Here is a 13,217-nt window from a genome sequence, read left to right as displayed (position 1 = left end):
AGTATTTGCTTTGTGGAGTGCTGTTTGAAGAGACCCACTGCTGCTGTTTAAAGTTTCTAGACGAGTTGAAACAGAGGGCTGACCAGATGTTTTGGATGTTCATCATTCATGAAAAGATCAGTAATTAAAAGGACTATTTCCCTAATAACTGTTATGAGTTTTTATAGGGGATATTTAAGTGGGGCTATACTTGCCAATGAAAATTGTTCCTTTATCTCGTAAACCATTTAACAGTTGGTTCTTTTCATTTTCACAGGGAGCAAAGAAATGGTTCGAGTGATGCGGAAGAAGGGCATTGAGCATCATCCCAATTTTCGTGCAGTTAAACATGTCCCATTTGACCAGTTTATACAGCTGGTTGCCCATGCTGGTTGTATGATTGGGAACAGCAGCTGTGGGGTACGAGAGGTTGGAGCTTTTGGAACACCTGTGATCAACCTAGGAACACGTCAGATTGGAAGAGAAACAGGTATTTACCTTTGCTTATATTTCAACTGACTAAGCTTAATACAGTTGTATGAGTTATTATAAAGTATGCACGTATCAGTGCCGGCATATGTGTTTATCAATAAGTGAGTGAATGAGGTTAATGACCAATTGTAGCCTGAAACCTATAGGTAGCACACAATGATTACCAAATTTTTTATTGTCTTTGTAATATCAGAGCTAAGAGTTTCTTAGTTAATTATGGTCTTTGATGGCTGTGTTTAAGAGAGAATGTGGTTGAATGTGTTATATGAATGCCAGTCTTTCGTTTTCCTGTGCCCAGTAAAATGAAGAAGGGAATCAACAATAACTCTTACACTTTTGGTTTGAGTAGTGGGGGTATTCTTTCCTGATATGGAGTACCCTGAGGATGGAATAATTTGGGAGTGGGTAGAATTAAGAGTTCTCTGATGGCCATGTTAAGTTTGAGATGCCTATTAGATATGAGTGGAGATGGCAGGTTGGCAGCTATGTTGTTCCAGGGAGAGTTGAAGTTGAAGATACAAATTTGAGAGTGATGGCGTATAGATGGTGTTTAGTTAGGATATCAGTTCAGCTGCTGTAACAGAGAGACCCAAAATAATAGTGCCTCAAATAAGTTAGATTTTCTTTGTTTCTCACTGGTAAGTCATCAGAGACTTAGCCTCCATCTATATTCTTGATGGTTGCTCCATCTCTTGCTGTCAAGTGCACATTTTAGCCACTGGGAAAGGAGGAGAGGGGAAGATGTCCTTCCCTCTAAAAGCACAACTTGGAAGTTGCAAGTATTTCTTCATACATCCTATCAGAATGTCATCACATGGCCACATCCAGCTGCAAGGGTAGCTGAAGAATACATATACCCTTTAGCTGGGTGATTAGATGCCAAGCTAAAAATTCTGCTACTGTACAAAGGATATTGAGGATAATGACGCACTGTGCCAGAAATGGTATTTAAAACCAAGGGATGAAATGAGATTACCCAGGGGGAACATGTAAATAGGGAAGAGAATGGAGCCTAGGACCAAACTCTGGAGCCCTTCTGATGAGGAGGGAAGGGCCAGGAGGGAAGACTGAAAAGGAACTGCCAGAAAACCGGGAGTGTGATATTATTAAAGCCCAGAAAAGAAAGGGTTTCAAGGAGATGGTGTTGAATGATGCTGAGAGTTCAAATAAGATGTGAACATTGGATTTGGTACCAGGGTCTTCTATCAAAAGCAGTCTGTCCTGGGACTTCCCTGGTGGCGCAGTGGTTAAGAATCCACCTGCCAAGGCAGGGGACACGGGTTCGATCCCTGGTCCAGGAAGATCCCACATGCCGCAGAGCAACTAAGCCCGTGCACCACAACTACTGAGCCTGTGCTCTAGAGCCCGCGAGCCACAACTACTGAGCCTGCATGCCACAACTGCTGAAGCCTGCACGCCTAGAGCCTGTGCTCCACAACAAGAGAAGCCACCACAATGAGAAGCCTGCGCACCGCAATGAAGAGCAGCCCCCACTCACCTCAACTAGAGAAAGCCCGCGTGCAGCAACAAAGACACAATGCAGCCAAAAATAAATTTATTTAAAAAAAAGATTTCTCAAAAAAAAAAAGGCAGTCTGTCCTTTCTGCCACCACACTTACACAAACACATGCCCCTCTATCCTTTCCTTCTTACCTTCTTTACATTGGAGGGTGTGGGGTCACCCCTTCCTGTCCACTGCTCTGCCTTCTACCTGTGTTCTAAATCCCCACCCCTCTTGGCTTCTCAAGGACGTTTCTCTTCCATGTATCTTTAGCCTCCTCGGCATTTAAACATGCCTAAGTCTCTGGTATCTTCAAAACAAAACAGTACAAAACAACCTCTCCCCAGCCACCACCCTTTTGCTTTTCTCCTCTTCATAGCCAAGTCTACTGAAAAAACATGTCATTGTCACTGTATTTACTCCCTCAAATTGGTCAGAAAATGTATGGAAAGGAATTGACTGCATCAACAGCTGACTGGCCAGTTGACTAACTGGCAACCTGGCCTGACCAGTTGATCCCACAACTGGCTGAGTAGGTGGAAGGTAGGGCAGATGGAAAGAGTGGACATGCTGGATGAACAGATGAGTGGCAAGTGGATACTGGGTTAATTACCTTATTTGTTCCAATAAACGGACAAGAGCTTGATTTATTCTCTTTGGGAATAAAGGAACCTACGGCCCCTTAAGTATCTGATATATGGAGATCTTGCTGAGAGTGCTTTAAAAGGTATAAAGTAGAAAAGTTCGTCTCTCTAATAGAAGACTTGTTTGAAGCCTTCTGGGTTATAGGGCTACTTATGAGCACGACACACTGCTCATTTCTATATTCTTTGGTTTCTCCCACTTCCGAATCACTATACGGCACTGGATTTACCTAGGGGAGAATGTCCTTCACGTCCGGGATGCTGATACCCAAGACAAAATATTGCAAGCGCTGCACCTTCAGTTTGGTAAACAGTACCCTTGGTGAGTGTGTACTTTTAAAGTGATTTAAAACAGGAGCTGTTTTGGGCACCATTTTCAAGCTGTGTAGTCACCCTAATGGTGCTCGCTCTCTGCATCCTTAGAGGTCCCTATCTGCTGGTGAGACAGGGCTTGCTAATCTACCCCCTGTTACTCTACCAAGGGTTCCAGTGGAGAATAATTTGTCTCAGTTAATACAGCACTTCTGCTAGGAACTACTGCTTTAGCCTATTTTGAATTTCTGTAAGTATTAGAAAGTAATGTAACGATTTTCTTTAAAAATAGTATAGTTCAGCATTTTAATTTAGACTATCCTTTCTGTTTCAAATTAATCAGATTTTCCTTTATGTGATTCTTTTTTTCTGAAAATAATTTTTTCCCTACAAAAGTAAAGATGAAAACCAAAAAAGCAAAAAAAATTTTTTTACTGTCCCAAACTATGATATATTCTGAAATTGGCTTAACAAAGATAATTTTTCTTTGATCTTACAGGCAATTTGTTAATGATATCTCAGGAGGAAAGTTGTATTGCAATCAACAATGGTTTTAGATATTCTGTTGATAATATGAAGGTATTTAGTTACAGTGTGGCTGAAGAGATCCAGATGTTGTTATTTTAAAAGAAGAAGCTCAAACTATTTATTACCCGAAATTTCAGATTCCAATAATACTATGTCCTCAATATAATTTAATGTGTACAATTTAATTGACTTTTTGGACACTGCAGTTCCAAGATATATGGGGATGGAAATGCTGTTCCGAGGATTTTGAAGTTTCTCAAATCTATTGATCTTCAAGAGCCACTACAAAAGAAATTCTGTTTTCCTCCTGTGAAGGATAACATCTCCCAAGATATTGACCATATTCTTGAAACTCTAAGTGCCTTGGCTGTTGATCTTGGTGGGACGAACCTCCGAGTTGCAATAGTCAGCATGAAGGTAAAATAACTCCTAAGGTTTTAACTTTATATCCCATACGAGTAGTTGATTTTTAAAAAGTGTGGTTGGAAGGTAGGACTAGAAACATACACAAGAGCTTGTAATCATTTGCCCACAGTATTGACTTTTGGTTCCATTACAATGTGTGTCTCACTATTTTACTAATCACTAACATTTTTTTTTTTTTTTCTGGTACGCGGGCCTCTCACTGTTGTGGCCTCTCCCGTTGCGGAGCACAGGCTCCGGATGCGCAGACTCAGCGGCCATGGCTCACGGGCCCACCCACTCCGCGCCATGTGGGATCTTCCTGGACCGGGGCACGAACCCGTGTCCCCTGCATCGGCAGGCGGACTCTCAACCACTGCGCCACCAGGGAAGCCCTCACTAACATTTTAAAGAAGTAAAGTTCTCAGGGAATCCAAGTTAGTAGACTTGAGTTGACAATGGGAGACCCATTAGGCATCAGAGAGAGCATCTGCCACCCAGGAGACCTGAAATTCTATACTTGGTAACAGCTTGTAGCATGGAGTATGTTGATTACTCTCACTACCCAGGGGAGGGCGTCTGCAAATGGTGAGGGGAATCGCTTCTCCTCTAGATCATGATTTCAGTTGCATACAGCATACCTTCAATCTCTTAACCAAACCATCACCACAGTGTTGACAGAACCTTTATAAAACACCAAACTGTCCATGTTAAAATGATCTCTGGGGCTTCCCTGGTGGCGCAGTGGTTGAGAGTCCGCCTGTCGATGCAGGGGACATGGGTTCGTGCCCGGGTCCGGGAAGATCCCACATGCCGCAGAGCAGCTGTGAGCCATGGCCGCTGAGCCTGCGCGTCCGGAGCCTGTGCTCCGCAACGGGAGAGGCCACAACAGTGAGAGGCCCGTGTACCGCAAAAAAAAAAAAAAAAAAAAAAATCTCTGATGACTTAACAAGGAAGAATAAACCTAACAGAAAAATCTTTGTTTGAAGCATTGTAGATGTGTGAAGTTTCAGGAATCCATGAGAAATACAGAGGATTTTAAACACAAAGTTGTTTAGATCAAATAAAAGCAAAACAAAACATAATTTTAGTGAAGACAAAGGCCTCCTTTATAAATACTCTTTAAAAAGTATTAATAGAAAGATATTTTCTTAACATAAAGATGATATATTCTGGGCTTCCCTGGTGGCGCAGTGGTTGAGAGTCCGCCAGCCGATGCAGGGGACGCGGGTTCATGCCCCGGTCCGGGAAGATCCCACATGTCGCGAAGCGGCTGGGCCCGTGAGCCATGGCCACTGAGCCAGCGCTTCCGGAGCCTGTGCTCCGCAACGGGAGAGGCCACAACAGTGAGAGGCCCGCGTACCGCAAAAAAAAAAAAAAAAAAAAAAGATGATATATTCCATATCAATGGCGAACACCCTCTGTAGTGGCATTTCTAGAGGCATTCCTATTAAAATCAAGTGGAAAAGAAGGATGTTTTCTGCACCATTTAACATAATTCTCAAAGTTAGGAAGGGAATAAAGGAACAAATAGCAAAAATGGCGATTGTGGACAGGGTAAAACAAAACATGTTATTTATAGACAATATGAATAAACCAACAAGCTTGTAGAATTAATAACACAATTGAGTAAAATGGCTAGATATAAATATATAAATATCAACTTTTTACTTATATGAAATTGTAGGTAAAGATTTGAGTTTTTCTGTAGGTGAGTATTTGTCAACCCTGACTGCACATTAGTGTTACCTGGAAGCTTTAAAAAATATATGGATGCCTGGCTCCCACCCCAGACTAGTTAGATGCCAGTGTCTGGGGGGAGGGACTAGGCATCAATATTTGTTCAAAGCTGCCCAGGTGATTCTGATGCACAGTGAAGGCGGAGAAGCACAACTAGGTTTATTTTTAATGACAGTCATTAGTGACAGCTTTAAGCCTTGTAAATGGATAAAAATCCATTAATAACAGAAGAGTGGAAAAAGTGATCCTATTTAGAACAACAGAACTTATAAAATAAAGTTTTCTGGTTTCCTAAACCAGAAAACTATGTGATCTATAAAAAGAAAATCTAAAAACTTTAAAATATAAAGGCTTGAAAAATATCCTGGTTAGGAGTGCTGAGTATTTTTTTAAATGTCAGCACTTTCCAAATTGAATTATGAGTTTAATGTAATTCTAGTCAATATTTCAGTGAGGTTTTTTAAAGTTTAACCACATTATTCTGAAATTTACTTAAAATAATACACAAGTGAGAAGAGCAAAGAAATTTAAAAACAAGAATTAGGAGGGACTGTCCCTGATTGGTATTAAAACATACCACTAAGCACAGTAACTTCAATATCATGGTTCCATACCATTACCGACTTCATTAAGCACAGTAACTTCAATATCATGGTTCCACACCATTACCGACTTCACTAAGCACAGTAATTTCAATATCATGGTTCCATACATTACTGACTTCAGTTACAGCAGACGATTAAAGCTTAATGACTTAGGATATGTATTTAGTTGCTTCAGTATTTAAACAAGGAAATTTTGTCAACCTGAGAGAGTTAAAAATGACCTTTTAATGACGATTCAGATTAGCCAACATTCACCTTATGTTTAAGAGAGGGCCCATCTGGTTGGCTGTGGAGTTGTCATTGCTTCAACGGCCATATGCTAGGTTGTCTTCCCAGGAAACTACCTGAGTGTATCCCAGGGCTGGCCCAAGCCAGATAGTGGATCCCTTCCCCAGCAGTCACATCTGACTCTGCAGTACTGTCCTAGAGTAATGTCTGATTTATTGTGAAAAAGGTCAAAGATTCAGTGTATGCTCCTTAGCTGAGACCCATGAGACAGATCTGTTTTTTTCTCTTTTAGGGTGAAATAGTTAAGAAGTATACTCAGTTCAATCCTAAAACCTATGAAGAGAGGATTAATTTAATCCTACAGATGTGTGTAGAAGCTGCAGCAGAAGCTGTAAAACTGAACTGCAGAATTTTGGGAGTAGGTGAGATTGTAAATTACATACCTAAGCAATGTTCATTTTAATGTACAGTTTGCTGAGTTCTGATGCATGATGGAACATCAGGTCACTGTCTGCCCTGTGTGTAGATGGCTCCAGGTCCTGTCTGTGGGCCCCAAGCATGGGGCCTTCCTGGGACCCCAACAAACATTGTGAGAGAAGCATTGATGGAACTGTCAATCTATGGGGAGCCACAGATTTAGCTCAGAACTGCCTTACATTTCCTTGCAGTCCTTGGTAATGTTTGTTTTAGGAGATCTTGGGTGAATTAGTGTTCCAAGCCCAGAAAGTCAGCACACTTTTCTGAGATTGCTCATTAGAATCATTTTCCTTGTGTTTGTGGTGGAGCTCAGGCATTTCCACAGGTGGCCGTGTAAATCCTCGGGAAGGAATTGTGCTGCATTCAACCAAACTGATTCAAGAGTGGAACTCTGTGGATCTCAGGACCCCCCTGTCTGACACTTTGCATCTCCCCGTATGGGTAGACAATGATGGCAACTGTGCTGCCCTTGCAGAAAGGAAATTTGGCCAAGGAAAGGGCCTTGAAAACTTTGTGACACTTATCACAGGCACAGGTAAGAGGAGTAGAGACGGCTGCTTCAGGAGCTAGGGTGTGTGTTGGGGCACGTGCCTTTACCACTCAGCCAGGCAGTTTACAAGTCAGCTTTCACCTTCACTTCCTGCTTAAGTAGAGCCTGAAGGTGAGAGTGAGGGCCCGCCCAGGTCTTTTCTGAGCATGTGCCCCGCCCTGTGCATGCATGTGGCCTTCTAAATTCCCAGGAATCATCTGAGCTATTCAAAGCCCTTATTCCCCAAAGCTTCTCATTGCTCATTCTCCAGGATTTCCTCCTACCCTCTTTGGTTAGTATATTGTTTGTCACAACTGTTGTCCATTGCCCTAGGCAGTAGAGACTAATAAAACTATATTTTGCCTTTAAATGTTTTTGATGAGTGCCCCCTGGATAGCCCCCTCAGCCCTGGGGAAGTTCTGGGGTAGGTGAGATAAAGGCAAGCCCTTTGAGCTGGTCCTCCGGGAGCCACCAAGCAGGTCAAAACAAACCACCACAATTTTTTGAGAAGAAGGTTCATTCTGCTCTCTCCAGTATTGCCATCTGTACTGGCAATGTAGGCTATTATTCTAGGCCATCGCCAAGCTGGGGGGTGAGGGGTGGGCGTGATGGGACCAGAAAATGCCAGAAATCTCTTACTAAGATTCAGCCGGTTTTTTCTTGATTAATTGTTCCCCTGGTTGTTGTAAAGTTTTGGTTAGTTTCCAGAGTTCCAAAAAACTCAATTCTGACAGTTTTTGCCAGTTTGTTCATTGCTTTAGTGAAGGGATGGGCTTTTGGAGTTCCCTACTCTACCACTTTTGGTGATGTCCCAATTTGTTTTGTTTTGTTTTGTTTTGCGGTACGCTGGCCTCTCACTGTTGTGGCCTCTCCTGTTGCGGAGCAGACTCCGGACGCGCAGGCTCAGCGGCCATGGCTCACGGGCCCAGCCGCTCCGCGGCACGTGGGATCTTCCCAGACCGGGGCACGAACCCATGTCCCCTACATCGGCAGGCGGACTCTCAACCACTGCGCCACCAGGGAAGCCAATTTTTTTTTTCAATGAGAAGACGGGCTCAGGTAGTCAGTGTTCGAGGCAGCACTTGGTCCCACATATGCCTAACTTCAAACCGTGCGTGCTCTTTTTTTTGTTTTTAATTAGGGTATAGCTGTTTTACAATGTTGTGTTAGTTTCTACTGTACAGTGGAGTTCCCTGCGCTATCCTAATATGTATAAAACCGTGTGTGCTCTTAAACTCCACATTATACTACCTCCCTAATGCTGAGCTCATGCACTTCTCTTAGTCTCGGACACAGTTTTAGCAAGCTTGGATATCATTTCCTAGTTCAGAGCAGTAATAACCTGCAAATTAGAGGAGTGAGGGTTCATGAGTAGGTGCCACAAGAAGTAAGAGATGGCAGGACAACTCTAAAATGCAGACCCTATTAAAGCAAAACGCCCTTTACCCCTTACTAGCTCCTCAACTCCATAACAAAAAGTACTCATCAATATTCATAATTATTGAATCATAGATTTTTAGACATGGTGGCATTATGAAGGGGCAAAACGATGTTTCATATTCTCTGTTTAAGAAAGCAGGTGGGGGCTTCCCTGGTGGCACAGTGGTTGAGAGTCCGCCTGCCGATGCAGGGGACGCGGGTTCGTGCCCCGGTCCGGGAAGATCCCACATGCCATGGAGCGGCTGGGCCCATGAGCCATGGCCGCTGGGCCTGTGCGTCCGGAGCCTGTGCTCCGCAACGGGAGAGGCCACAACAGTGAGAGAGGCCCGCGTACTGCAAAAAAAAAAAAAAAAAAAAAAAAAAAAAAAAAAAAAAGCAGGTGGGGTATGAAACCTTTCAGAAAGATTGTCTTATCTTGGGTTTCTCCCACAGCGGAGCCTGAGACAAGGAGTTCAGTGTGGGTATTTTATTTTGGAGGTGATTCTGAGAAGCAGGAGTGAGGGAGTGGGAAGAGTGGGACAGAGCAGGGGAGCCATTAGAGGATGTATTATCAAAGTTGCCTTGAGGACAGTGGGGGTTGAAATCTACCAGAACCTCCCAGAAAGCCTGCAGAATACTACCCAGAGTTGTCCACTTAATCTGCTGGCTACTGTCTCTCCTTGGTTGACAGTTGCTTCTGGGCAACTGTGTGTGCATGGCTACTAGGCTCTTACTTGAGTGTTGGAGAAGGCCTTGGTGAGAACCAAGTTGAAATCATAGTGAGCCAAGCAGATGCAACACAGGGCATTGGAGGATCAGCTAAAAATATTTCCATACAAAATGATTCCAGGTAAAGCTTTGGTACTTAGTAAGTTTCAGCTATCTAGGAAAGTAGGCACCATATAGAACCTCACATTCCAAAGCTTTGCTAAACAGGACGCATTGCCATAGCACAGTTTTCTGTTTCAGGTGCAGAGCCACTTCAGTGATTGTCGTCTCTCACTATAGGAATTGGCGGGGGGATCATCCATCAGCATGAACTGATCCATGGCAGCTCCTTCTGCGCTGCGGAGCTTGGCCACATTGTGGTGTCCCTGGATGGGCCTGACTGTTCCTGTGGAAGCCATGGGTGTATTGAAGCATATGCCTCTGGAATGGCCTTGCAGAGGGAAGCAAAAAAGCTACATGATGGTCGGTTTCTTTCACCTGAGGAATTAAATAGCCAAATGGTAGACAAGTACTTCAAAGTAGATATTCCAAAGAGAGCTGAACGCTGACACCAGAACTTTTAACCTTTTCACTCCCTAGAGGAAAATCAGGGCTCCACATACTGCAGCTCAAAGTCTTCTTGGTCCTGACCCATATTAATACCCTTCCTCTCCAGCACTGGGAGGGCCGGGGTCTTGAGCTCCAGGATAGCAGGGGAGATGTCTTTCATTTTTGCCTTCTCAGCCCTTAGCACAGGTTGGGTACTTAGAGATTTTAATGGAGAATTAAATGGATGAATATATTACAGTTTTTCAACTCTGAGAGGTTTATTTGAATTACACCTATTTCTGGACATGTTATAAATGTCAGGATGGTTTCTAGTCTAATTCAAGAGGGAGTCATTTAATATCATTACAACCTGGTGTGTCAAGTGCAATAAGAACGATGGCCAAGGAACATAGATGCATATAGGAAGGACACCAGTGTTCCCTCCCCGCCCTCTCCATACAGGGAAGGGAGCGTTAGGGTGCTGTCCTGGGAGTTGAGAGTCAAGAGGGTAAATAGAATTATTGAGGCAAGTTTGGATGAGCCAGGGAGCATTTCCAAGCATAGGAAACAGTGGTGTTGGTGCATAAGGGCAAGGCAGGGTATAGTGTAGCAAGAGGTAAGCCAGGACCAGCAGCTAATGGAAAAACCACTGAAAAATTTTAGGGAAAAGACATAGATCCAAATTTTAGATTCTTCACCACACTTTTTTTTTCTAGCGGGAAAATGGTAGTTGAATGGAGGCTGGCTTTAAGGGGGACAGTTCTAGAGTGACTTCCAGTTTTCTGGGTGGACACCTTTGGGGGTGGGGACATGAGAGGAGGAACAGGGCTTGGCAGAAGCTGACAGTTGGGAACCAGTGGGACATGCAGGTGGGAGTGTGCAGGAGGCAGCTGGCTGCAGGGGTCTGATGCTCAGGAGAGGGGACAGGACTGAAGCCAGGATTTGGAATCATGGGCATTGAGGTGGCCATTAAACCTGTGAATGAGACTTGCAGTGAGATGAGAGTCCAGGGTGGAATCCTGTGAAATGTCAGCACTTGAGGGCAGGGAGGAAAACCAGGAAAGGGTAAAGTCACAGGAACCAAAAAGGGAGTGTTTCAGGGAGTAGTGTCAAGTGCTGAGTAAGAGGAAACCAGAAAGTTCATTGGCTTTGACCCTGAGGAAGGACATCATTTGAAGCCCTGAAAACAGTGTTTATTTTTCAGTCTCATTTTTATCATCACCCCCCCACTAAGGAGCCTAAATGTTTAGACAATTTTTCCTAGTCATTCAACCCCATGAAACTTTAATACCACAGATACATTGTTTATCTGTTGTTTGTTACTGTCTGTATAAAAAGAGTAAGAATTTTTTTGCCCACAAGAACCAGTTTTTGCCCCCATGGGGGTAAATGCATATCTTAAAGAAGTTCAGTCAAGTGGGGAGCAGAAGCCTAACTACCCTGAGTAGGAGCAGAAGTGAGGGTTGAGAACGCAGGAGGGGAAGGGTGGAGGAGCCCTTACAAAAAGGCCCCTGGGGAGGGAGGGAGAGATGAGCTGTGAAGCCCTGGTGGAGGGGCGAGAGAGGGAGAGCAGCGGGATGTGGGAACACAGACCTGTTTATAAGCAGGGGCAGAGGAGTAAGGGAGTTCTACCTGGAGGCATCCTTTATCTGAGAGGTCAGAAATGGGGAAATCTCTTGGTAGCGGGAGCTGGGATAGACGGTCTGAGGAGATGAAGGCTGAGAAGGGCAATGAACAGGAATGGGAGAGAGTGGCCAGAGCAGCTGTGAGGGCCCCTGGAAGATAGGAGACCACCGCTTGGTGTCTAGGTAACTGTCTGCTTGGTTGGGATTTTCTCCCATCAGAGCCCAAGTAATAGCAGATGAGGAAGGAGTTTGATCTGGGTTGGTGGCTGGCAGTGTGAGGGGCAGAAAGTCAAGGACTACAGGTAACTACAGAAATATCTACCATTCATTTAGCATTTACTCTGGCCAGCACTTAACTTGAGTACTTAAGTCCATTTTCTCATTTAATCCCTAAAGGAATCCTGCTAGGGTAGGTATCATTACCCCAGTCTTAGAAGAGCAACACGTGGAGGTGACACGGGCAGGGTAGTGCAGCCTGTGGTGGTAGAGCTGACAGCTGAACCCAGGTCTGTCCGTTTCTGAGGTGCTGTGCCTTCCTGCCACTGTGGGTCACTGGCAAATAATGCAGCCTTGCATCTGGCATAGATGAGGAAGGAGAGGAATGCAGAGGAGTTCTGGTAATTTGGGGGAAACAAACACTTCAAGATTGTTTAATATGGAAGGGGGAAGTGAAGGAGGCTCTGGTCAGAGTTGAGGATTTCCAGTTAGAGAAGTTCTGGATGATGTATAAGCAGGCAGCAAAGCCCTCTGGCAAATGTATATGGATATTTACGAATGATAAAAAGCTTTGCAAATGTGAAAAGAGATTATCATCTTCCCACTTGGAGGCTTACCGCCCACAGGCATAATTATGAGCTTGGCCTTCCAAAGCTCATGAATGACTGCTTCTCCTTCTCACCTCTGCTCAAACAGAAGACCAGCTCTTGGTGGAAGGGATGTCAGTGCCAAAAGACGAAGCTGTGGGCGCACTCCATCTCATCCAAGCTGCGAAACTTGGCAATGCAAAGGCCCAGAGCATCTTGAGAACAGGTGAGCACGCAGGTCTGGGCAGCTCTGACAGCCCAGGGCTCCGACAAACGCCCAGCCCTCAGGACCAGTGCAGAGGTAATTTTCCTACTTACTGTTCAAGGTATTTGGCAGCGTTGCCTTTTTAAACAGGTTTTTGTTTTGTTTTACAACTATGAAAAAACTACTTGTTCATTTTCTGGAAATTTAGAGAAATACAGGAGAGTAAGAAAAAGTATCTTTTAGTTTTACTGTTCAGAGATATCAACTATTAACATTTCCTTCCAGTCTATTTTTTTTACATAGTTGAGATCATATAGTATAGTATATGTACAGTTTTATATCCAGCTCTTTTCATTTCAAAGTATCACATAATCATTTTTTCATATTAAGGATAAATCATATAAACAGCTTTAAAAGTACTGCTTCCATGAGGTAGTGTGAACGAACTATTCCTGGCTGGTGCTCTTTTCC

The 13,217-nt window shown here is 43.9% G+C and overlaps 1 protein-coding gene across 6 annotated transcripts in view; it reads left to right on the top strand.

The window, feature by feature from the left end:
* The window catches only part of GNE (glucosamine (UDP-N-acetyl)-2-epimerase/N-acetylmannosamine kinase), a 53,029-nt gene that overhangs the window by 25,082 nt on the left and 14,730 nt on the right, over positions 1 to 13,217 (top strand). For 5 of the 6 annotated variants that reach the window (XR_016393590.1, XM_089913393.1, XM_089913395.1 and 2 more), the window contains 7 exons: positions 257 to 469; positions 2,851 to 2,938; positions 3,663 to 3,873; positions 6,724 to 6,853; positions 7,222 to 7,443; positions 9,865 to 10,047; positions 12,651 to 12,842. Coding sequence is in view for 5 of the 6 variants with exons in the window: in XM_089913393.1 (XP_089769519.1) it covers positions 257 to 469; positions 2,851 to 2,938; positions 3,663 to 3,873; positions 6,724 to 6,853; positions 7,222 to 7,443; positions 9,865 to 10,047; positions 12,651 to 12,842 (1,239 nt within the window). In the remaining variant the exon portion in view is untranslated. The remainder of the gene's footprint in view (positions 1 to 256; positions 470 to 2,850; positions 2,939 to 3,662; positions 3,874 to 6,723; positions 6,854 to 7,221; positions 7,444 to 9,864; positions 10,048 to 12,650; positions 12,843 to 13,217) is intronic. The other variant, XM_022600280.3, reaches the window with a different exon arrangement.

This window comes from Delphinapterus leucas, chromosome 6 (assembly GCF_059928025.1).
Source record: "Delphinapterus leucas isolate spDelLeu-1000000601 "Yukka" chromosome 6, BTC_Dleu_Yukka2, whole genome shotgun sequence".
NCBI lineage: Eukaryota > Metazoa > Chordata > Mammalia > Artiodactyla > Monodontidae > Delphinapterus > Delphinapterus leucas.
Note: the sequence above shows the minus strand (reverse complement) of the source record. Positions and strands in the feature narration are given on the sequence as shown.